This window comes from Rutidosis leptorrhynchoides, chromosome 4 (assembly GCF_046630445.1).
Source record: "Rutidosis leptorrhynchoides isolate AG116_Rl617_1_P2 chromosome 4, CSIRO_AGI_Rlap_v1, whole genome shotgun sequence".
In the NCBI taxonomy this organism is placed as follows: domain Eukaryota; kingdom Viridiplantae; phylum Streptophyta; class Magnoliopsida; order Asterales; family Asteraceae; genus Rutidosis; species Rutidosis leptorrhynchoides.
In genome coordinates, this window is record NC_092336.1 from 604,960,369 (window position 1) to 604,983,798 (window position 23,430).

Consider the following 23,430-nt stretch of genomic DNA (forward strand, 5'->3'; position numbering starts at 1 on the left):
TTATCAAAATACTTCTACTTAACAAAAATGCTTACAATTACATCCTCGATCAGTTTCATCAACAATTCTACTCGTATGCACCCGTATTCGTACTCGTACAATACACAGCTTTTAGATGTATGTACTATTGGTATATACACTCCAATGATCAGCTCTTAGCAGCCCATGTGAGTCATCTAACACATGTAGGAACCATCATTTGGCAACTAGCATGAAATATCTCATAAAATTACAAAAATATGAGTAATCATTCATGACTTATTTACATGAAAACAAAATTACATATCCTTTATATCTAATCCATACACCAACGACCAAAAACACCTACAAACACTTTCATTCTTCAATTTTCTTCATTTAATTGATCTCTCTCAAGTTCTATCTTCAATTTCTAAGTGTTCTTCATATATTCTACAAGTTCTAGTTACATAAAATCAAGAATACTTTCAAGTTTGCTAGCTCACTTCCAATCTTGTAAGGTGATCATCCAACCTCAAGAAATCTTTGTTTCTTACAGTAGGTTATCATTCTAATACAAGGTAATAATCATATTCAAACTTTGGTTCAATTTCTATAACTATAACAATCTTATTTCAAGTGATGATCTTACTTGAACTTGTTTTCGTGTCATGATTCTGCTTCAAGAACTTCGAGCCATCCAAGGATCCGTTGAAGCTATATCCATTTTTCTCTTTTCCAGTAGGTTTATCCAAGGAACTTAAGGTAGTAATTATGTTCATAACATCATTCGATTCATACATATAAAGCTATCTTATTCGAAGGTTTAAACTTGTAATCACTAGAACATAGTTTAGTTAATTCTAAACTTGTTCGCAAACAAAAGTTAATCCTTCTAACTTGACTTTTAAAATCAACTAAACACATGTTCTATATCTATATGATATGCTAACTTAATGATTTAAAACCTGGAAACACGAAAAACACCGTAAAATCGGATTTACGCCGTCGTAGTAACACCGCGGGCTGTTTTGGGTTAGTTAATTAAAAACTATGATAAACTTTGATTTAAAAGTTGTTATTCTGAGAAAATGATTTTTATTATGAACATGAAACTATATCCAAAAATTATGGTTAAACTCAAACTGGAAGTATGTTTTCTAAAATGGTCATCTAGACGTCGTTCTTTCGACTGAAATGACTACCTTTACAAAAATGACTTGTAACTTATTTTTCCGACTATAAACCTATACTTTTTCTGTTTAGATTCATAAAATAGAGTTCAATATGAAACCATAGCAATTTGATTCACTCAATACGGATTTAAAATGAAGAAGTTATGGGTAAAACAAGATTGGATAATTTTTCTCATTTTAGCTACGTGAAAATTGGTAACAAATCTATTCCAACCATAACTTAATCAACTTGTATTGTATATTATGTAATCTTGAGATACCATAGACACGTATACAATGTTTCGACCTATCATGTCGACACATCTATATATATTTCGGAACAACCATAGACACTCTATATGTGAATGTTGGAGTTAGCTATACAGGGTTGAGGTTGATTCCAAAATATATATAGTTTGAGTTGTGATCAATACTGAGATACGTATACACTGGGTCGTGGATTGATTCAAGATAATATTTATCGATTTATTTCTGTACATCTAACTGTGGACAACTAGTTGTAGGTTACTAACGAGGACAGCTGACTTAATAAACTTAAAACATCAAAATATATTAAAAGTGTTGTAAATATATTTTGAACATACTTTGATATATATGTATATATTGTTATAGGTTCGTGAATCAACCAGTGGCCAAGTCTTACTTCCCGACGAAGTAAAAATCTGTGAAAGTGAGTTATAGTCCCACTTTTAAAATCTAATATTTTTGGGATGAGAATACATGCAGGTTTTATAAATGATTTACAAAATAGACACAAGTACGTGAAACTACATTCTATGGTTGAATTATCGAAATCGAATATGCCCCTTTTTATTAAGTCTGGTAATCTAAGAATTAGGGAACAGACACCCTAATTGACGCGAATCCTAAAGACAGATCTATTGGGCCTAACAAACCCCATCCAAAGTACCGGATGCTTTAGTACTTTGAAATTTATATCATATCCGAAGGGTGTCCCGGAATGATGGGGATATTCTTATATATGCATCTTGTTAATGTCGGTTACCAGGTGTTCACCATATGAATGATTTTTATCTCTATGTATGGGATGTGTATTGAAATATGAAATCTTGTGGTCTATTATTATGATTTGATATATATAGGTTAAACCTATAACTCACCAACATTTTTGTTGACGTTTTAAGCATGTTTATTCTCAGGTGATTATTAAGAGCTTCCGCTGTCGCATACTTAAATAAGGACTAGATTTGGAGTCCATGCTTGTATGATATTGTGTAAAAACTGCATTCAAGAAACTTATTTTGTTGTAACATATTTGTATTGTAAACCATTATGTAATGGTCGTGTGTAAACAGGATATTTTAGATTATCATTATTTGATAATCTACGTAAAGCTTTTTAAACCTTTATTGATGAAATAAAGGTTATGGTTTGTTTTAAAATGAATGCAGTCTTTAAAAAACGTCTCATATAGAGGTCAAAACCTCGCAACGAAATCAATTAATATGGAACGTTTTTAATCAATAAGAACGGGACATTTCAACCACCGACCTGTGAAGCACTATAGAGTGTCACCGACTTGTGAAACTCGCCTCTACTAAAGGGGTCACCGACTTGTGAGCCACCATGAGGTGTCACCGGCTCGTGAATCACCGTAAGGTGTCACCGACTTGTGCAACACCTATCGAGATACTACCGACCCGTAGTTCTCCTCACCTATACTAACAATAAGTCACCGGCCCGTGACATAACACCAATACTCACGATGTGGCACCGAAGACCCACATCGCGTACGAGTAAATAAACTACATACATACATGTATAAATATTCCACTCACCTCGATTACAAGAAAGGCAACTCCCGCTTGAGCTCCTAATCGTCCAAATGTGAATTACTTAGATAATTCACAAACATGTAAGCTAAACACTCTAGCTTATGTCCAAAACACCATAAGTGCAAATTTCGACCCGTTTGCACATACCTCCATTTGACTAAGTCAAATCTTGCCCAAAACACCCATAATCACAATCAACTAGTGATTATGTTCTAACACCATATTTTACACAATGTTTCATCATCAAAACACTTACTTGCATCATTATGACACAAAACCCATTTTGACCTAATCCCAAGTCAAAACACCCATTTCAAAACCCCAAATATGAACACTAATCATACTATGAAAACTCGGAGTTAGAGCTCACCAATACTACCACAACGTAGCCGTGAACGAGATGAACAACTTTAACACTAGTGACTTCGATCGATTCAAGCTTCTTCTTCTCCAAATGAAGCTCTCTCTCTCTCTAAATTCTTTTTCTCACTCTAGGGTTTGAGGTTGAAGATGAGATAATGAAGATAAGATTGTGGACTTGAATGAGTCCACCAATCTGCCATTTTGTGGCCTAAAACCGACCTCCAAGTGAAAAGACCAAACTACCCTTCATTTAACTCAAAATAGAAAAAAGCAGAATTCTGTCGCAGGAACAGTGCGCGGCGCGCGCCCCCAATTGTGTGCGGCGCGCACGAAGCTTATATCAGTCTGTCACCTTTTAATTCACACTACGCTTTACCCACTTTATGAACACCTTAAATACATTATGTGCAATAAATATTTGGGTCTTACACTTTAGATGGCTCTCGGTGGCCGACGAGTGCCGGTTTTCACGGGTTGGTTTTTGTTGGTGACTCTTTGCGGTTGCCGGCGGGAGCCGGTTTCTGGGTCCACGGATTTGTAAATCCTTCGAAAAGTCGGCGAAGTTGGCTTGGCTTCTATTGGTTTGACTGCGCGTTTGGTACTGTTTGGTTGTCGTTACATTGGTGTGTTCATACTTTTCCCGTAGTCGAGTCTGTTCGGGTGGACTCGGTGGTGTTGCCGGCGTGTGTTGATTTAGTTGACCTCGGAAAATAGGTCTCGGGTTTGGTGCTGCTGGAGTGCCCGACGTTCATATTTGTGTGCGGCTGTTGAGCAGTAGTTTTTGCGGGGTTGAATACGAGCTCGGTTTTATGGTATATTTAGATTTAGGTTTGGTGGTTATACGTTGTGTGTCATTACATTTTTAGTTTGCTCGTTTTCTTTCAATCATTGTACTCGTTCTATGTGTAGGACGATAAGAGCGAGCTCTTTCAATTTCAATTATTGTCATTTGCATGTTCCACCGGATGTGTACGATCTTTTTACATATATATATATATATATATATATATATATATATATATATATATTAATAATATTTTCGAAAAAAAAAAAAATGTGATGTCTACGCCTATCCGACCTTGATTGGGCAAAGCACGTGACGGGGGTGTGGCCCACTATCCACATGCCAATCTATTCGATTGTTCCATTCCCATGATACATCTTCTTTTTATGTTAAAAAAATCAAACAATCCTTTCTGGCTTTATATATTCATATTTAATATTTAATATTTATACATACTAATAAAAAATAGAAACACTATGATACGTGTATATATGCCTTCCCCGATATCCACTTAAAATGTAGCATATTTAAGTATTTATTAGTCGTCAATCCATGATGTGCCCCATCATTTATAGTTGGATAAGTTATACTATACATCTTTCTTTTCCTATTAATTCAATTTAATTTAAATAGAAAATCACTTAGATTTGTATATATCACAACAAATCAATAGACGAATAAGATTTTTCATGTTTAATCTGTTAAAAAATGACAAATATTTTTACCCAGATATAACCAGATATACACACTATCATTATCGTCTTTGACTTGGTATACATCCTAACATATATAATGTAATTTGAGAATTGTATACACCGTAGTAAGCTGAAGTACTTTTGTACAAACAAAATGGATTTTGTAGATTCAAATCTATTTATTTCTTATTATGAGATTCATAAGTAATTGTTAATTAATAAAATAATTAGTAACAAATATCCAAGGTAGTGATTAAGAAAGCTAGAGCAACTAGTTAATCACAATTAAAGCAATAGCATATAAATCATGGGTTACAAGAATGTTTAGAATCGATCAAGTACAAATTATTGACAAAATCCATATATAAATGCTTCTTCCATCTCTACTGATTTTCTTAATACACTTATTTGATCTACATGATCAATATTCAATACCCACTAAAAGTCACTTATCTCTCCACAAAAAATAGATGAAACAAATTATTAAAAATTAATACACACTTACACATTAGATGAATTGAGCTTATACATCCATTTGTATAGAAATTTATTGTGCTGGCTAATTGATTATACATCCATTAATTAATTAATTAATAGCATCTTTTGGGATTCAAAGAATTGTAAGAAGTGTTAGTAGAATTGTGGTTTTGGTAGTGTTCATGGGAAAAGTGTCCACTTGAAGTATTAACATTATGTCTTTGAGTTTGAACCCTCGTGTTCGAAGACTTGGATCTTGATTGCTTACTCCTCCTTGGATTGTTTGAAGATCGTGGGATGAATACTCCGGTTCCTTTGATTTCTCTTCTACCATTTTGATCATGAAAACTTGGAATTTGGTTATGGATTGGATGGATTGCTTGAGAGATAACCTAGAAAAGGACAAGAGAACATTTAAATAAGTTATTAAGAACCAAATGCTACCCAAATAAGTTAGGCCTAGCTTGTCTAAATAAGTTAGGACTAGCTTGTCAAATTATCTATTGTTTATGTTCAAGATATGATAGTCCATCAACATGTGAAGTATCAATTTCCATATATAGAGCCTTAATATATATATATATATATATATATATATATATATATATATATATATATATATATATATATATATATATATATATATATATATATATATGACTTTCTTTGTATGTGGGTGGGTAGAAAAATATTATCTACATCTTACCCCACATATCTTGCATACGCAAAATTGAGTATTGTTGCTGTTATGTATGATAAGAAAAATATAGATAAAAACCTGAAAAGAAACAGGAGGGCAGTTAAGAGTAGGGTCTTCATCATCATCCATGATAAGAAGGTTGATCCTTTGACTCAAGTCAGCAAAGAATAGATCATCTTCAATAACTTCCATCTTAGTTTCTTTGTGTAAGCTTTAAAGTAGTGTTGAAGTGTTATCTAAGTAGTTACTTCAAGTGTTTTTTCTTCACTCTTTTAAATTTATGGTTCTTTGAATGAGTTGTATAAATAGGGAAAGGAAAAGGTATGGGGTAATGAGTAAAGAATGAAAGAATATGTGTTTGGGTTGGGTAGGGGGTGGTGTGGGGAAGTATTCAATTCTCATAAGGGGCTGGACATGTGAGGTAGTGGGACCCATTTAGCCAATCTGTCTATTTATGACACACAAGAGGATCATGAAGTGTGTTTATGATTCTATCCGGTTGGGCAAAAATAAGATAGATTAGAGCACCAGAAGCCAAGGCAAAAACACATCCACCACCCACACACATATATTTCAGATTACTCTCATCCACAACATTAATCTTGAGAATATACTTGGTTGTCATTCTACCTCATATCCTCACGACAGATCTTGGGTTCAAACCGACAGATCTTGCAGTGAGAAAGGGCCGGAAATGATAACGGGATAACTCAGTTAAGCACTAGGCCTCGTACACCTGAGTAAAAATACTTGATCTCCTCAGATAGCCTAAATAGAGAAAACTTTATCCGTTTTTGTAATAATCTATTTTTAACTTGAATACACTTGCACACATGACTGCAAAAGTGCCAAATAAAGACATGATAGTTACAATTAGTACATGGTTGAATGTAGCAAGAAGCAACAAAAATACCATAGGTGTCATACACATGCATGCATGCATGCATGCATGGGTAAGGGAATATATTGCAAACGGATTGATTTGGGCTGCTTTTATCTGATTCTTGTGGTTCGTCTAATTAGCCTTTTTTAAGTTGGTTACTGTCAAATATAGTGCACTTTTTTGTTCTTTTCATTCAGATCTTAAAGTTATAGGGATCTTCAACATCAGCCACACATCAAATTACTTACATTATTACCTAAAATCAAGTAGAGTTGGCAATTCATGTCATGGTGAAGGGTCATATAGTTCCTAACCCAATTTACGTTTAGTTAATTTTTTTTTTTTTTTTTTTATTTGGGAGCAGCAAACACATACATCCCTTTTTTGTCCACGACTACCTCAAGGTTGATGAGCTTCCCAAATATATAGACGGATATAATTAGTACATGAGTTAGTCGTGTCAACATGCTTACGATTTAAACTAAAATAAAGAAGACTCATACACGATAACTATTTTTAATACTCCCTCCGTTCCAAATATATTGTTTCCGGCTAAAAAACACGGTTAAGAAAAAATGATTGTTACGTGTATTGTTTGTTAACTTTTCAGTTTTACCCCTTACTTTTTACCGATATTTTTATCTTACATGTATAAAGTAGAGGCACAAAAGAACTTTATCACATTATTCTTTTTTCGTTTATGAAAGTAAAAAATTAATTTGGTACATCCCAAGATAACGGACAGTAGAAATAGGACGAAGGTAGTATAATTTAACTATCACAAGATGACCTAGTAATTGATGTATTGATACTAATACGGATACGTTTACGAAATGGATTAGTGTGAATTGATGTTGTGATAAGCACAACCCATAATCATCCTCTCTCATTAATAACGTTTTAAACAGTTTACACAAATCATAATACAAAGAAAAATATTAATCAAATTTTGTAAAATGCCTAGCTTGTTTATAAGACCATTCACTACGCAAATTTTTAATGTTGTGGTGTTGTGGTGTTGTGAGGGAGATTTTTGTTGACGTGTCATTGTTGTGGGATGGATGAAGCGCTATGGTAGATGTATTGTTGTGTTGTTGTGGGGCACTATGTGGCATTTATATTTCATTTTTTATTTTTAATAAATATTTAAAAAATTAAATCAAATAAAGTAAAATTGTTTTAATTAAATAAAATCAAACAGTAATAAATAAAATACAATAATTAAGATTACAACTTAATTCCTAAAAATACATTAAATAAAATACATTATTCTAAAACGATTGAGATAAAATAAATTGCAACATTCATCAATACTTTGCATCTCCTATCGTATCGTCACTGACCCATCTACATCTTCAGGGACCCGACCGTGACTTGATTGACCCATGTTTATGAGATACAACTCTATTCGACAAGTTCGTGTCTTGGCTCGCTCTTTTTGCGCATTTCATTGCTCATCCGTAAACATAAACATCAACATTTACCGCTCTTCGTCGAAATACACAATTTGCGTAAATATGTATGGTGTTTCTTTTTCGAGGAATTTTTTCAACTTTGAGCAATCGAAGTCGGAAACACTACAACAACAACAATAACAACAACAACAACTGCAAACAACCAAAACAAACCCAATCCCGCACAAGCGAGGTATGTGGGAGGTGAGACGTAGACAATCCCTCCTCTATCCTAGAATAAAGAGAAGTTATTTCTCCACCCTGAGTAACACACCAAAGTCGGAAACATCGACATCTTCAAAAGATATTTTTTCCGCAAATGTATGACTTCCAGTCATAGTCAGCTCGACCCCCCTAATGCACATCAATGAAAACTTTGTTTGAATTCATGGTGTGAAAATGTGGAGTGTGTTTGATATATATGTATATTGAGAGATAGTATGTATATAGAGAGAAATGTAGTGTGTATATTTATAATCAAATTTTATAACGGATATATGCAGATTACAAATTTAAATCGGAGCCTTTTCCTGCAGAACCAACCAATCGGAATGCACCTTCGACCGTTGTAGCCTTCGTTGAAACGTCCCACAACGACACGACGAATTGGACCACAACGGCTGCACAGAGCCCGTTGTGGTCGATTTCCGGCAACGATATGAGCACAACGATGTGCATAGCGCATGGTCTAAATGATAATGCACCCAACTTGATCGAGTAAATTCCCGCCCAATTTATGGTACAAAGCATGTTGCACAGACCAATGTTCCTATGATTAATTGATTCTCCCTCCATGTTCTTGAATCACAACAAAATTATATCAATTTATTTACTCCGTATTTATTAATTAACTATATATACATTGGAACCTAGCAAGATCTAACTGAATACAGCAGCTCCATCAGATCTATAATATTATTCCAGAGTATTCAACCCTAAAAACAGCATTTTGCTGTCTCAGTACATGCATAATGCATTACATATCAAGTTCAAATAAGTTGACAAATACGTTCTTTTCTTTTAATCATCGACTATAAATACGAAACGCCATGTGAATCGAACTAAACTCAACTTAATAAACATGTCGATTAATGCTCCGACTTGCCTATTGAAGGATCTTAAAGATGTCGAAACTTCAAAAAGCAACGCAAACATCTGCAAGATGCGTTGTATACAGTCAAATGAAAGGCATATATACACTAAATGTTCACCAGCTCACTAAGGAATAAATAGCAAACATGTTACTGAACTACTAATACCAAAAGAAGCTACATGTTTTATTATTAATGCATAAAGTATCTCATTCCACGCATCAGGGGGACCCCAGGAAGACACCAATGGCTGCAATCTTGTCTGTGTGCAGCTGTAGGACTTAGCTGCATGTTTCCACCTCTGTAAACACGATTATTCACAGGTTGGTTCAAGTTATATTCACATTTTAAAAGGTCAAATGGGTAAAATTAAAAAATAAGGCTAGGAAAAAAATAATAATAACAGGCGAAATGGGTAAGTAACTAAGTATCCCAAAGTGTAAATATCAAACATATCTACCTTTGGAGTTTTAAGTTTCTTGTTTTGGGCAGGCAGAGGCGATTCTAATAAGAGACCCGTGGGGTCACGGGACACTGCTAGTTTGAAAATTTTTAGTTGAGAATACTCTGTAAATTGTATAGGACACCACTAAATTCAAATGTATGACCTCATATATTTTTCAAATCTATAGTATTTCTTTTAAATTGTATAGAATACCACTAAATTATACTACTCGGACCTCATATATTTTTCGAATTTATAATTTTTTTTAAGGTAAATTATCACTAAAATAGCACTCTAATATAATTGATACTGAAATTTTTTTTGGGACCCGTTGAGTTATAATCATATAATCGTCACTGTGGGCAGGACAGGGTGGAAACTTGGTAAAACGATCAAAAGATATCAAATAAAGAACCTGAAATGCACTGGGGCGTATGTGCGAAAATACACTAGTGTTTTTGTTGTATTTACTTCACTATTGATCCACAATATATAAAACAGTGTCTGGGGCCTTTCTGTATGCAGTTTCTAAATACAAAGGTACCTTACAGATGTTATTAAACACACAAAATAATAAGAAAAACATCTTAAAGAGATGATGCTACATTTGTGAACAAATCACATCAATTATGAATTTAAAAAGTTCAACGTTGACCTTAAAAGTCAAACATACCCCTGTTTCTAGAAAACATTATCAACAAACAGTTGGAAAAGTTACCAATTAAATGAGCACGGAGGATAGTGAAAGTCACATCTTGAAAGAGTTAATATAATTCAAGAATCGCATCACTAAGAACTTCTATTGTTATAAGTTTGGCCGAACTAGTCAAACATATCCTCATTTAAGAATTGATGGAGTATATAAAAAAAGATAAGCGGCTTACCCCCTTACGGTCTTCTCGTTGTTCCACCAATGTCCTGTGTTAAAAACAAGAACATCAGTATCCCGCCAATTAGACGAGGTCCAATTCATTCGGTCTAACTTAAGCATAGTCTTTATCTTTGAGATAGAATCCGGAGGTGGTGTACTTTGCAGACGACAACATGCAGAGCATGGACTCTGAGTGGTTTCTGCCGATAGAATCTCTAACAAAGACTACCCATTTGTTCCTCATGTTTTCCAACATTCGTTTCCCGCCAAATCTGTTTTCAACACAAAATAAGTAACATTTATACGACTTAATGCTACTTGAAGAGTCAAAATCGCATTCATGACTTTGTTGTTATAAATAGTTTCTGAGAATTACATTCGCATAAAATACATCTTTCATGGTTTCATCAAATAGATATGTGTAAAAAAGATCAAATGGTATCAAGAATATATTTCATAAACATGCCCTTACACTCATTAATTAATTGACATCTAAAGATTAACAAAAGGTGCCACTATTAACCAATTAAACAGTTACATCCAGCTGACCAAAAATAGGTAACTTAATTGATATATTTCCAACACACCACATAATATAGTATTGCTTCCATCAGGTACTCAACCCTTTGTGGCAAACAAAACAATAGTTAACTAGCCCTACTTGATTGTCCACTAACATGCAACTTTCATTTTATTAAGCAACCTGGATAACTTTTACGTACTAAATTTTTTTATCAAATAACTAAAACAAAAATCCCAATTGCATAACAAACACTTACCAAAACATAAATTGTAAAACGAAAGTAGAAACAAAATAATTAGATGATATAGTTGCAGTATTGTTACAGTCTTTAGGTTGCCAACGCCATTCGGTGTAGAGAAGATCAGGGCGTCCACTTTCAGAACACCTAAACCCTTCATCTATAGACCTGCAATCTTTAGATTGGTACAATTAAAATTTTTCATCCCACAACCAATCGCCATCAAACACAGTCACATCTATCACCAGTTTCACTAAAAAAATCTAGTCTTTTTCTATCTATTACTACTACGGAGTAATATTTATAATCTTTTTTCAACCGTTTAAGCTTCACATTCACATTTGTTAATCTAAATGCACCGTTAACAATACTTTTGTAATCCAAGTAAAATAACCCAAAAGTTATAGAAACTGTAATCAACAAAAAACCCAATATTTCTAATGAGGGTTCAAACAATTTTAAAGACTCTAATTTCTTCATGTAAATTGACGAATTTAAGTGTTGGTGAGATAGGTTTTCACCATCTGCAATAAAAATTGTTGCTTTTTACAAAGAAATATGATGCAAACTGGAAGCATAGCACATTAATAATGGGGGATTTGAAGAGATGAATGAATCATTAGATTTTGCTGTGTTGCTTGCTTAATAATTACTTTCGCCCCTAAAATAAGAAATGCTATAAAACAATAACAGTTTCAAGATTAATAAAGTCAAACAAAAGTACAACCATTTGACGAATAGTCTCGGTACTAAAAAACATAAAACTAACCAAAACAAAACGGCCGTACAATCGAATCTTTTTCCCCGTGCCGTTAGCAATTTATAAGTTAAAACGTTAGCGCTCCGTTGTCAACCAAAACGGACGTGGATGGTGGAATAACACCTTGTTGCACAAGGTTATTAAAAAAAAAAAAAAAAAAACCTAGTTCACTCTTAATCTCTTATTCGCCTCACTCGTCTAAAAAGGTGAGGAAATGTGTAATGACTCACGATATTGTGATGACTATATATGGAACAGTAAAACAAACGGATAGTTTAGCAGTTAAGTCACTATAATTGAAGCTGTTAACTCTTACTTATGTTTAGTCATATAGTCCACCAGGCCGCCTACCTCTTCCTCAACCGGAGACGCCGCCTTGGGTTGGGATCGATAAGTGGAATGGAAGTCATAAAAAAGATATCTTGATCTTCGCACCCTGCTGCCCCATTGACTAAGAGGGGGCGGGCGCATCAGCTACATATTGTCTAGAAGGCGAAGATTGACTCCCGTGGAAAAGATGTGTAGTAGGTTTACATATTAATCCTCTTATAGGCATTTGCCTGAGTGGTATCACGGTGGTGTTTAACACCCTCGCCGGGTAAGAGGTCCAGGGTTCGAACCTGGCTTCTGAATGACCAAATTAAACATGGACTGAAATAGGCTCCATTGAGGTCAGCCCAAAGGGAAGGTTTTACCGACCCGATCCGGGACTAAGGTCCGGCCCGCCTGCCCCTCGGGATGGTTTAAGGGTTCGAATCCCTGTGATCGTGGTTCGGGTTTCCTGCCCGAACGTGTGTGTGTGCAAATGATGACTAGGCTTCGGTCCGGACTGATGCAATCTTGCCGTTCAAAAAAAAAAATAAATAATTTGTTTATAGGGATTGGAAAGTTGATGCATAAACTTGGACTGATTTAAGTCAACGCACAAGGATGTTCCATACTATTTAACTTGTTTATGAGGGATGGTTTGTGTATTTTCAAGATAATAGAGAGACCAACTTGCGCACTTTACTCAATATTTCGCTAAAATCCACCGCTGAAGAAATCAGTCCAAGAAAATATTATTAAAAAATCACCAATTTTCAGTTTGTTGTAAGTTCCCATTTTCATAGCCCTAATTTCCATACCAGTTATATTTCTACTTCAGACAATTAAAGATCATACATGTGTAGTTAAAGACATAGATATATGCAGCAGTGTTATGGGAGTATAATTAGAAGACAACAGCACTTACTTAGGTGTTTGATTGGAGATTGCCGTATCAGCAGCAACGACACCGTTTTGTCCGTGAATAACATTAGTAAGGAGAACACAAGAATGCAATCTGTAATGAGTAGCGGTAACCCTAATTTAGAAATTGATGCTATCAGTGTTTTGAGGTCAATTTCCCCTAATCTTGATTCAAATAAACATAAAGGCCAAGCAGGTGAGCTTTCCTTTTTCATGATTCACACTAAACTAATCAATTTATATATTATTTTATTTTATTTTTATTTCATTTTTTGTGTCTATTGTTTTAAATTCAGTCTAGATAATGAGGTTTACACCTTCAACGTTTCTTGAAGTAATAAAGACGTGTGTGTACTGTCTGTTTTGACCCAATACTTCTAGCTTAGAAATTGTAAAATTTATTTTAGAATTTTTTTTTTGACCCAATCTTTCAGAAGTTCAATTTATTGTAGATGTTAACAATTTTATGTGAAATTTGATTGTTTATGATCCTTGAAGCATCATGTACTTGCATGTTATAAAGTTTCTATTCGGAACTGTGAATTGATGTATAAAATTCGGGTGATGATCTGTACACAACCAATTTTAAGCTATGCACAAGCACAACCGAACATGCTTTAAACTACAACATTATAAAGCATAATAGTAGGTTGTGTATAGCTAAAAATTAGTTGTGTACGGATCACTCCCATAAAATTCCTCTTTTGTTATTGTACCTTTTGCATCAAATTTGGATTCATTGAACTCGTTTTTCCTTTTTTCAACTGTTAATTTTTTCCCTTTATTCAGGAAAGATAGCGGTTGTAGGTGGTTGTCGTGAATACACTGGTGCACCGTACTTCTCGGCTATTTCAGCTCTTAAAATTGTTAGTTTCTTTCTTCACACATCATTTTATTCACTTTTGATTTTGTTCCGTTGTAAATTTCACAAGTATGAAGCTTTTTTCCCTATTTAGGGTGCAGACTTATCACACGTGATCTGTACTAAAGATGCTGCTCCAGTTATTAAAAGCTACAGCCCTGAGTTAATCGTGCATCCTTTGCTAGAGGAATCATACAATGTGAGGTCAGTTTGAAGTTAGAACACATCGGTCTTTCTACAAGACGAAATGATTCTGATTTCTTTTTTCTTCTTCTTAGTATTAAATTTTATTTGTATCATTATTTTCAGGGATGAAGACAGAAAATCAATCTCAACCCGGGTTCTTGCTGAAGTTGACAAGTGGATGGAAAGATTCGATTGTCTTGTCATCGGCCCTGGACTTGGAAGAGATCCGTTTCTTCTGGTGTGTTACTGTATTTCCTTAAAAGGAAAAATAGAAAATAAAAAAAATTTAAACATTGATGTACAATGAAGAAAAAAGAAAATTATTATTGAAAAGCAAGGGGTAGTGTGGTACATAGGCGTACCCTTTAAATAACAAATGATTTATATTATCAATTAAAACTACGCCATTTTTCTAAAATTTATCAGTATTTTTAATAACTTATTTATATATACGTTTTAGTTTGGTCGTAATGACACAGATTCGAATTGCATCGTTAGGCCTCACCATGCTTTGTGTTTATAAACATATAAAGCTTTTCATAATTTCTTTTTTTTTTTTTTTTTAAAGGAAAACGCACACATAAAGCTTTTCATAATTACAATGGTTCAGTTAGACGTAAAGTTAATTATATACTGTTTTTTATGCTTGAAGGATTGCGTTAGTGATATTATGAAGCATGCACGGGAAAGCAATGTACCGATGGTCATTGACGGGGTACAAATTATACGGAACTATTGAAATCTTTGTTGGATTTTATTTTCATGATTTTAGTTGCATACTTTTATTATTCAGATGATATTTTTGGATGCTAGTTTGTGTTGTTTTACAGGATGGACTATTTCTTGTCACGAACTGTCTCGATCTAGTGAGCGGCTATCCGTTAGCTGTTCTGACTCCAAATGTAAATGAATATAAACGTCTTGTTCAGAAAGTATTAAACTGTGAAGTAAATGATCGAGATGGACCCCAGCAACTACTGTCTCTTGCAAAGAGGTAATATCTTTTATTTTAAGTAATTTTGATAGTGTTATGCATAAGAAAGTGCTATAAAATGACGAATAGCTCGAAACCTTTCTTTTTACAGTATTGGTGGTGTGACTATTCTCCGTAAAGGACAAACTGATTACATTAGTGATGGCGAAGGAGGTATTTTTTAATAATCGTCATTATATATTTTGGTATTATGTAATTATGATCTTTAAGGTTCATTGAGCACATAGCTTTAGTCATAATGCATATAATGTAAGCTGCATGTATTAAATATTCCTTATGATGTGTATGTAGTTCAGATCCACTACATGTTCGACTCCAAGTAGAGGCCACAGTTTTAACCCATTTATAAAAATGATCAATTAATCAATTATTTATGTTGATAACGGGTCAAACAGGTATAAAAATACCACGTAATGGAGGAACGGTAAGACAACATGAAACTGGGATCAAGTAGGGTCAAGTGTTCCCTACCTCCCAGTTATCTTTATCTGAATCTGAATAAACCGGATCATTAGTATTGCAACAGGATATTTGTAATTGTTATTTTTTTTTACCATGCAGTTGAAGCAGTTAGCATATATGGTTCCCCTAGACGTTGTGGCGGACAAGGTGATATACTATCTGGAAGGTGATATGATTACGATATGATTACAAAAATAATATTCTTATTATAACTAATATCATGACCTGGTGCACGGTTTAACAATTACAATACATAACTTATGATAGTGTAATGTATAATCAGAGATGTAAAAGGATATTAATAAAAATATTTGTAAACATTAGTAGTGAAATTGAAAGTTGGAAGTGCTGTAATATATACATTTATAAAGCTTATACATATGAGTCTTACTAATAAAAATGAGGTCATTTAGAGCAACAGTTAAAAAGTCCAAATGACAAAAAAAAAAATGTTTGTTTTGTTGAGCAGTGTTGCAGTATTCTTAGCTTGGGCTCGAAAGCGTATTGGTGAAGTTGACCCCGGTATCAACCCGGTTATGTTGGGGTGTATTGCAGGATCTGCGCTGATGAGAAAGGCAGCATCAGTTGCATTTGCAGATAAGAAGAGATCAACCCTCACCACCGATATTATAGAATGCTTGGGAAGAAGGTAAGTATCTATGTTAAATTAATTAGATTACGCGTATTTGAATTTTGCGTTTTGAAATTGATTAGTTCTTGTTGTATCTCACTTTTTTCTTTTCTATAATGCCATCGTTCTCTGTTATGTATCAATTTGTTAAAGGACCAGATTTTGTGACCTTATAAGAGTTGACATAACACTGAACGTCATATGTATCAATTTCCTAAACTACTGTAATAATCAGAATTACCCAACTCTTAGAAATTGATTATTACAAGTTCAAGCAGTAGAGCAGAAGTACATCAGAACTCGCCAGTTGGTTATTTTAATTTCAGATAAATATATCAGTCATTCATTTGTAATTTTTTAAGAAGTTATCTAATTGCGTGGTTGTGTTGGTTTTGCAGTTTGGAAGAAATATGTCCAGTTTCTTAGAGCTATGCTATGAGTATGGCTCACTTCACTGTCATGTTGGCCTGTCTTCTTTCGTTATCAGGTTAATTGAGGGCGCTTAGTGTTAGAAAGATAATAATATCCTTTAGTGTGAAATAAAGATGAGTACCAAAGTTTTGATACTTTGTTGCATATAAATGGATTCTTAAGGAATATGGTTTAAGATTAGATATGAGGAATCCAGCTCCTCAAGGTATATATATGTGCACCGTACTGTATTATACTTGCAAAAAAAAATACATAGCATAAAAAAAAACATACAAAAAAAAAACCTTGGCGAATGTTAAAAATAAAAAAAACAACCGTTTTGCAGTGTTTAACAAGGTATATCCAACTTGGCTAATATGATAGGATTGGTTAGTGTTCCTAATTCGTTCAAGGTATATCCAACTTGGCTAAATTCTTGGCTGTCGGATACCTCGAAGGCCATTCAACATTTTATATCAATGATAAACTTTTTTATATTCCTTTTTCATATTCAGGGACGTTGATGTTGTAATGACTTTTACGGAGTATTACACAACTCTATATGCATTGGTATTCAATATTTTGTACAAGTTCAGATTAAAAAGTGAACTATATGTTGTGACTGATAATATTAACAAATATTAGCACTAGAACATACCGAGTATCAAAGAACAATTTAACAGTACACGAATATAATCATGAAAGGTCACTAATCTACATCGCTCAGCTGTTTAGATTACAGTTACTGTTATTATACACCTCATTCGTGTGCACCTTTAATTTGAAATGAACATGTGTGTTTAGCAACAAACAAATATGCAGTGATTAGAGGTGGCAATTTGAGCAAATTTACATATTAATAAAAGTGCAGCATAATAAAATATGAATGTTATGGAGATTTAACATAACAATAATGAATAAACGTAGTGAATAAATGCCTGCCTAAATGCATCATCTGATTTCCTTTCATCTTTCTTCTAAATTTGGTAGATTCTCCATTCCTAGCTGATACATATCACTATGTCTCTTCCTCATCATCATACTCATCATCATCATACTCATAATCATCATTCATACTCGTACTCATATTCATAATGGTAATCATCATCAACCTCAACATAAACATCATCATCAGTGATATGAGGGTAAGTATCCCGCAACGTCTTCATCAAAACATCTGGTTGACAGCATAATAATATATTCATGACAACAGGCAGATCCAAGACTTGTTGCATCTTGTCAGGATTTTGAGTCTGTTGCTGCAACTCCATAAATTGGGGATTCCCCGCCATTTCGTTCTGGACATCAGGCAAATCCATGATTGCTTTCATCATTTTAGGATTGAGAGTCAACTGACGCCGCATGTCCAAGTAAACTTGATTCATAAAATTAAGTTGAGGAATTGGTGATGGGCCTTCTCCTTCTCCTTCTCCTTCTCCTTCAAGCGAACCATAAACCATGTGAACAGTGTGCTCGGCCTTCAAGCCTGTAACCACATAAAAAGAAAAAGATATCAGAGCGACTAAACTATATGCTTCAAGACATTTGCTAAAAACAGAAAGCCGTCGTTGGTGCTGCACTATTTTATAATTAATTTTTTAGCTCCTGATGCAATAAAATGAGATACAAATATGAAATTGGCAAACCACATATTAACAAAAACTGCTGTACAATTTTGTCTAATTTACAAACCTTTTAAGAAAATTCAAGATGTAAATATGTAATATCGATCGGCCACCGGATGTAATATCGTGACGTTAACAGCAGCAGTATCTATCTAGTAATACTTTTTATCACATTCATGAGGCTATAATTAATTAATAAAACCTAACAATTAGGTTAAACATACAGGAGTAATAATTAATCAATCAATTATCAAATAGAGTAAGATAAACAAAATACCATAGCTCTTAAGAGTCTGACCGTCTTCTAAAACACGTCTCTTATACATCAATTGTTGTTGTCCGGCCGGAATATCAGACTTCTGTTCGATAAGAGACTTAAACGTCTCGACAGACGCCTCGAGGCTAACTTGAACGGAGAAATTCGGCATCATGCTGTTAGAACAACACCGTACGTTAATAGTGACGGATTCACGGGTATCAGAGTTGCTGGAATCAACACCGTTGGTCATGATGTGTGAGATTCGAGCTAAATTGATTGATCGGTGGAAGAAGTTTAAAATTGAAATCGTAGGATGAACAGGAATTAGGAGATATATAAATATAAAATATAAATGGTACGTAAGGGTTTAATTATGACTTGGGGAAGGAGCCCAACTTGGGGCGCAAGTATATTTGTTCATACACCCATTCGTGACTGATGTCTACGCCTATCCGATCTTTAATATTAGGTAAACCACGTGACGGGAGGGTGGCCCACTATTGACTATTCCACATCCCAATTCATTCGAATGTTCCATTCCTATTCGAATGTTCCACATGCCAATTCCTCATTATAATACAGGGCCGATCCCGAGAATTTAAAGGTGCTGAACGATTTGTAAAAAGGGCCCAGGCCCTAACTAATATTATAAACTATTTTAAAAAAACTCTTTCGACTTTGCTAGAATGTTGGTGGACTTTAATTTCTTTTATTTCTGGGGCCTATTGTGCGTTGTCTTCGCTGCTTCATTTGAATTTTTCTAGTTCTCCTACATCTCAAATCTCCGATTATGTCTGTGTATATAAAAAAATTGGGCGCCCGAAAATCATGGGCCCTGAGCGGTCGATCACTTTGTTCCCCCTCTGAGCCTCCCCTGTACATCTTCTTGTTATAAAAATAAAGGGTGTTATCCGTGTACAATCAATTTATCCATACATAACTAAATATGTTTTGAAGAGACAATGTATAATTATGTATGAATAACAAATAGCCATGTACATATCAATAACAAATAATAAAAATTCCTTTTCGACTTTCCCTATAGGGAGTCTGCGCTTTTGGGGAGAGAAAACTCGCCGCCAGAAATTGTGCCGCAAAAACCTTTTGCGATGATAGCTCGTCGCAAATACATCAACTCCTCGGGTAGTCGGGTTCGTTGTCTAAAGTCTTTTGCGACGACCATTTGCGGCGTTATGGTGTGGGACCACTCTTTTTTAAAGAAAATGAAAAGGAGGGAAAATTAATATACAATATGTATACTATTGCGACGTTATGTATATTGGTGTGTATATATAACAAGATGTACATAACGACTCTCGGCCATAATGTTGTAGTATACTAATTTTGTGATGTGTGAGCCACTTAAATAGAAGAAGTTTCCCTCCCAAGATTTCCTGCCAAAAGTTTTCCCGCCCAAGATTTCTCACCAAATGTAATGGTGTAATATAACGGCGTATAGTTATGTAACGGTGTAATGTGACAACGCGTGACGGTGAAATATATATTTGTGTTTAATATTTATAACTTTAAATTATGTTTAGTACACTTAAACTATTATTAATTAAGGTTAATGGCATCATTTAATTTTTTTTAAATAAATATTTAAATTTAAAAAACGACAACTGTTTGCGACGACTATCGGCGCAATTGTCTACACCCAAATTTTTTCACGAAAATTTAATTTTCCTCTTTCTGAATTACTTTAATCCGCGAACTTGATTGCGGCGACACTTTAACACAAATAGCGGCAAAGTGAAAAACACATCGCCGCAAATGTGTTGTGGACCCCACTGTTGGAGGTTTTATTAAATTCTTTCGTGTTGGGTAAAATAATCGATAGCCGGATAAATCACTGAATCGTGGTATCACTTTCCGAAAGTAATTATTCGACCCTTATAGCCTGGGTTACACGAATATCACTTTGGGATAAGACAGAGATTAAATTCTTGTTTTGGCAGAAACAAGAATTCCTTTTGCAGAAGAATATTTTGGTGTTCGTAACTTGTGTCTCTTTCTCATGCATATTGGTTAATATATTTATATACACCCTTAATCATGAAAGAGTCTTTTATTAAAATCAATTGGCCGATTGATTAATAAAAGTATCTTCTATAATATTCAAAAGTGGTTACAGGAAGAATATTTCTATAAACAAATATTATCACTTCCATCATTAAAGTAAAAGTTGTTACTTTTACAATAAACAAATATTATATTTTACAACTATCAAAGCATGAGTGATCACTTTATAATAAACAAGTATTATTCCTTCAACCACTAAAGCAAAAGTGGGTGCAAGAATAATTCTTCCGTAATCACTCAAAATTGTGTTAAGTGTTTTCTTACTGCTGTCTCTTAAGAATCAGCACTGCAAAAGGACCAGCAGCGCAAAAATCAGCAAACAGGACCAGCGGCGCAAAAGTCAGCATACAGGACCAGCAGCGCAAAAATCAGCATACAGGACCAGCAGCGCAGAGGAACCAGCAAACAGGACCAGCTGCGCAGAACAACCAGCACAGGGACCAGCTACGCAGAACAACCAGCACAGGGACCAGCTGCGCAGAACAACCAGCACAGGGACCAGCTGCGCAGAACAACCAGCACAGGGACCAGCAATGCAGAACAACCAGCACAAGGACCAGCAAGGCAGAACAACCAGTACAAGGACCAGCAATGCAGAACAACCAGCACAAAACACTTAGCCAAATTTCAGCTTACTAAGAAAACTTAGTACTGAAAACACTTAGTCAAATTTCAGGTAGACCAAGCCATGATAGTAAATAATGGAAAACCACTTTTGGGTTCGGGTAATCTATCACTTAATGGGTGTACACTCCGTACCTCCAAACCCATTTACAAGTGTAGATTAAAACCCAAAATTACACTAAATTTACAACAATCCTCCCCAATTTAGTGCAATTCGTTTCATGAGAATTAAACAAATTAAAACAAAACTCATGCATAAATGAAAATATCTTGAAGATTGAATTTTCACCTTAGTACATTACACATTCCAAATATTCGAGAATCGGGGTGTTCTAAGAATTGAACCCTTCAACTCATTTGAATAACTGAAAATAACATACACATAAGTTTTCAAATACTCTAAAGCTATCCTGACACTTTACAAGCCATGTGTCCATATCCATTCATGAATGTATCTAAAGCAAAAGTCCAAGCTTTGTTGAAGCGGCAAAACTTCACATTCACATAGGTAGTTCATTTCAGTCATGCACCCGCTATTGCACTTTTTCAAATAAACCATTAAGAAGCTAAACTTCATCCTCACCTTCAACATGTCCGAGTACATACCTTACCTTGGGATGATACAAAATTTTGTACTCCAAATTTCTAAGTATAAGTCTTCCACATTGAATTCAACTTCTAATTTTCATCAGAAGGGAATTGGGTATCTTATAATTAGAAATTTATGTGGACTTTAAACCCATCCCCACAGCAGACTTGTTCACCAAGTCTCTTGCCAATCCCTTCGTCAAGTGATCAGCTAAATTCTGTTGTGACCTCACGAACACTATAGAAATCACCCCATTCATGATGAGTTCACGAATCATGCTATGTCTGACACCTAAGTGTCTAGACTTTCCATTGTACATCTGGCTATAAGCCTTTGCCAATGTCGCAGCACTATCACAATGGATAGACATGGGTGCTATAGGTTTAGGCCATAATGGTATCTCATGGATCAAGTTTCTAAGCCATTCTGCTTCTTTACCAGCAGCAGCTAAAGCAACAAACTCAGATTCCATCGTTGAGTTGGTAATACATGTCTGCTTCTTAGAAGCCCATGAAATAGCACCTCCCCCAAGCAAGAACACCCAACCACTCGTTGAAGAATGATCTTCAATATTGGTTATCCAACTCGCATCAGAATATCCTTCTATTACCGAAGGAAACCCATTATAAGATAAACTATAGTCCATAGTTTTCTTCAAGTACTTCAGTACCCGCCTAATTGCTTGCCAGTGATGAGTACTAGGATTACTAGTATATCTACTCAGTTTTCCCACAGCAAAAGCAATATCCGGCCTTGTACAAGTCATGGCGTACATCAAACAGCCAATCACCTGAGAATACTCAAGTTGTGATACAGCTTCACCTTGATTAGGCATAAGCTTCTCACTTGGATCAACAGGGGTACTCACAGGATTACATTCAAAGCAATTGAACTTTTTCAACACCTTCTCAATATAATGAGATTGACAAATCGAAATTCCTTTGCTTTCACGTTTGATCCTAATGCCAAGGATAACGTCAGCCTCCCCCATATCTTTCATTGAGAATTTTGATGACAAAAATTCTTTTGTTAAATCAACCTGACTTTGGTCAGTCCCAAAGATTAACATGTCATCAACATATAGACAAATTATAACTCCTTTACCAGAATCATCAAATTTACTATATACACATTTATCTGCTTGGTTTAATTTAAAACCACTAGATAAAATCACTTCATCAAACTTTTGATGCCATTGCTTAGGTGCTTGTTTCAAACCATATAAGGATTTCACAAGTTTG

General features: G+C 34.7%; 2 protein-coding genes and 1 pseudogene across 2 annotated transcripts; 1 reads left to right on the forward strand and 2 right to left on the reverse strand.

Moving 5' to 3' along the window:
* Positions 1–9,351: 9,351 nt before the first annotated feature.
* Positions 9,352–11,954, reverse strand: LOC139842979 (protein trichome birefringence-like 11; annotated as a pseudogene).
* A 1,350-nt stretch (positions 11,955–13,304) lies between these two features.
* LOC139903981 (ATP-dependent (S)-NAD(P)H-hydrate dehydratase) lies at positions 13,305–17,376 on the forward strand. Its single transcript, XM_071885915.1, has 10 exons — positions 13,305–13,660; positions 14,254–14,330; positions 14,421–14,530; positions 14,636–14,750; positions 15,165–15,227; positions 15,343–15,506; positions 15,598–15,659; positions 16,068–16,134; positions 16,438–16,617; positions 16,998–17,376. The coding sequence occupies exons 1-10, from the start codon at positions 13,423–13,425 to the stop codon at positions 17,023–17,025; spliced, it is 1,104 nt and encodes a 367-aa protein (XP_071742016.1). The 5' UTR covers positions 13,305–13,422; the 3' UTR covers positions 17,026–17,376.
* A 460-nt stretch (positions 17,377–17,836) lies between these two features.
* On the reverse strand, positions 17,837–19,306 carry LOC139903982 (ubiquitin domain-containing protein DSK2b-like). The gene is made up of 2 exons (XM_071885916.1): positions 18,913–19,306; positions 17,837–18,496 (listed from the first exon to the last, which is right to left on the reverse strand). The coding sequence occupies exons 1-2, from the start codon at positions 19,142–19,144 to the stop codon at positions 18,078–18,080; spliced, it is 651 nt and encodes a 216-aa protein (XP_071742017.1). The 5' UTR covers positions 19,145–19,306; the 3' UTR covers positions 17,837–18,077.
* Positions 19,307–23,430: the final 4,124 nt, after the last annotated feature.

What these genes read in the sequence shown, in the direction of transcription:
- LOC139903982 (XM_071885916.1), bottom strand. Translation starts at nt 19,144, where the DNA reads ATGACCAACGGTGTTGATTCCAGCAACTCTGATACCCGTGAATCCGTC. An exon ending in TCAGACTCTTAAGAGCTATG is followed by an intron (nt 18,497 to 18,912) that starts GTATTTTGTTTA and finishes ATGTGGTTACAG; the next exon opens with GCTTGAAGGCCGAGCACACT.
- LOC139903981 (XM_071885915.1), top strand. Translation starts at nt 13,423, where the DNA reads ATGCAGCAGTGTTATGGGAGTATAATTAGAAGACAACAGCACTTACTT. An exon ending in CATTAGTGATGGCGAAGGAG is followed by an intron (nt 15,660 to 16,067) that starts GTATTTTTTAAT and finishes TTTACCATGCAG; the next exon opens with TTGAAGCAGTTAGCATATAT. An exon ending in GGTGATATACTATCTGGAAG is followed by an intron (nt 16,135 to 16,437) that starts GTGATATGATTA and finishes TTTGTTGAGCAG; the next exon opens with TGTTGCAGTATTCTTAGCTT.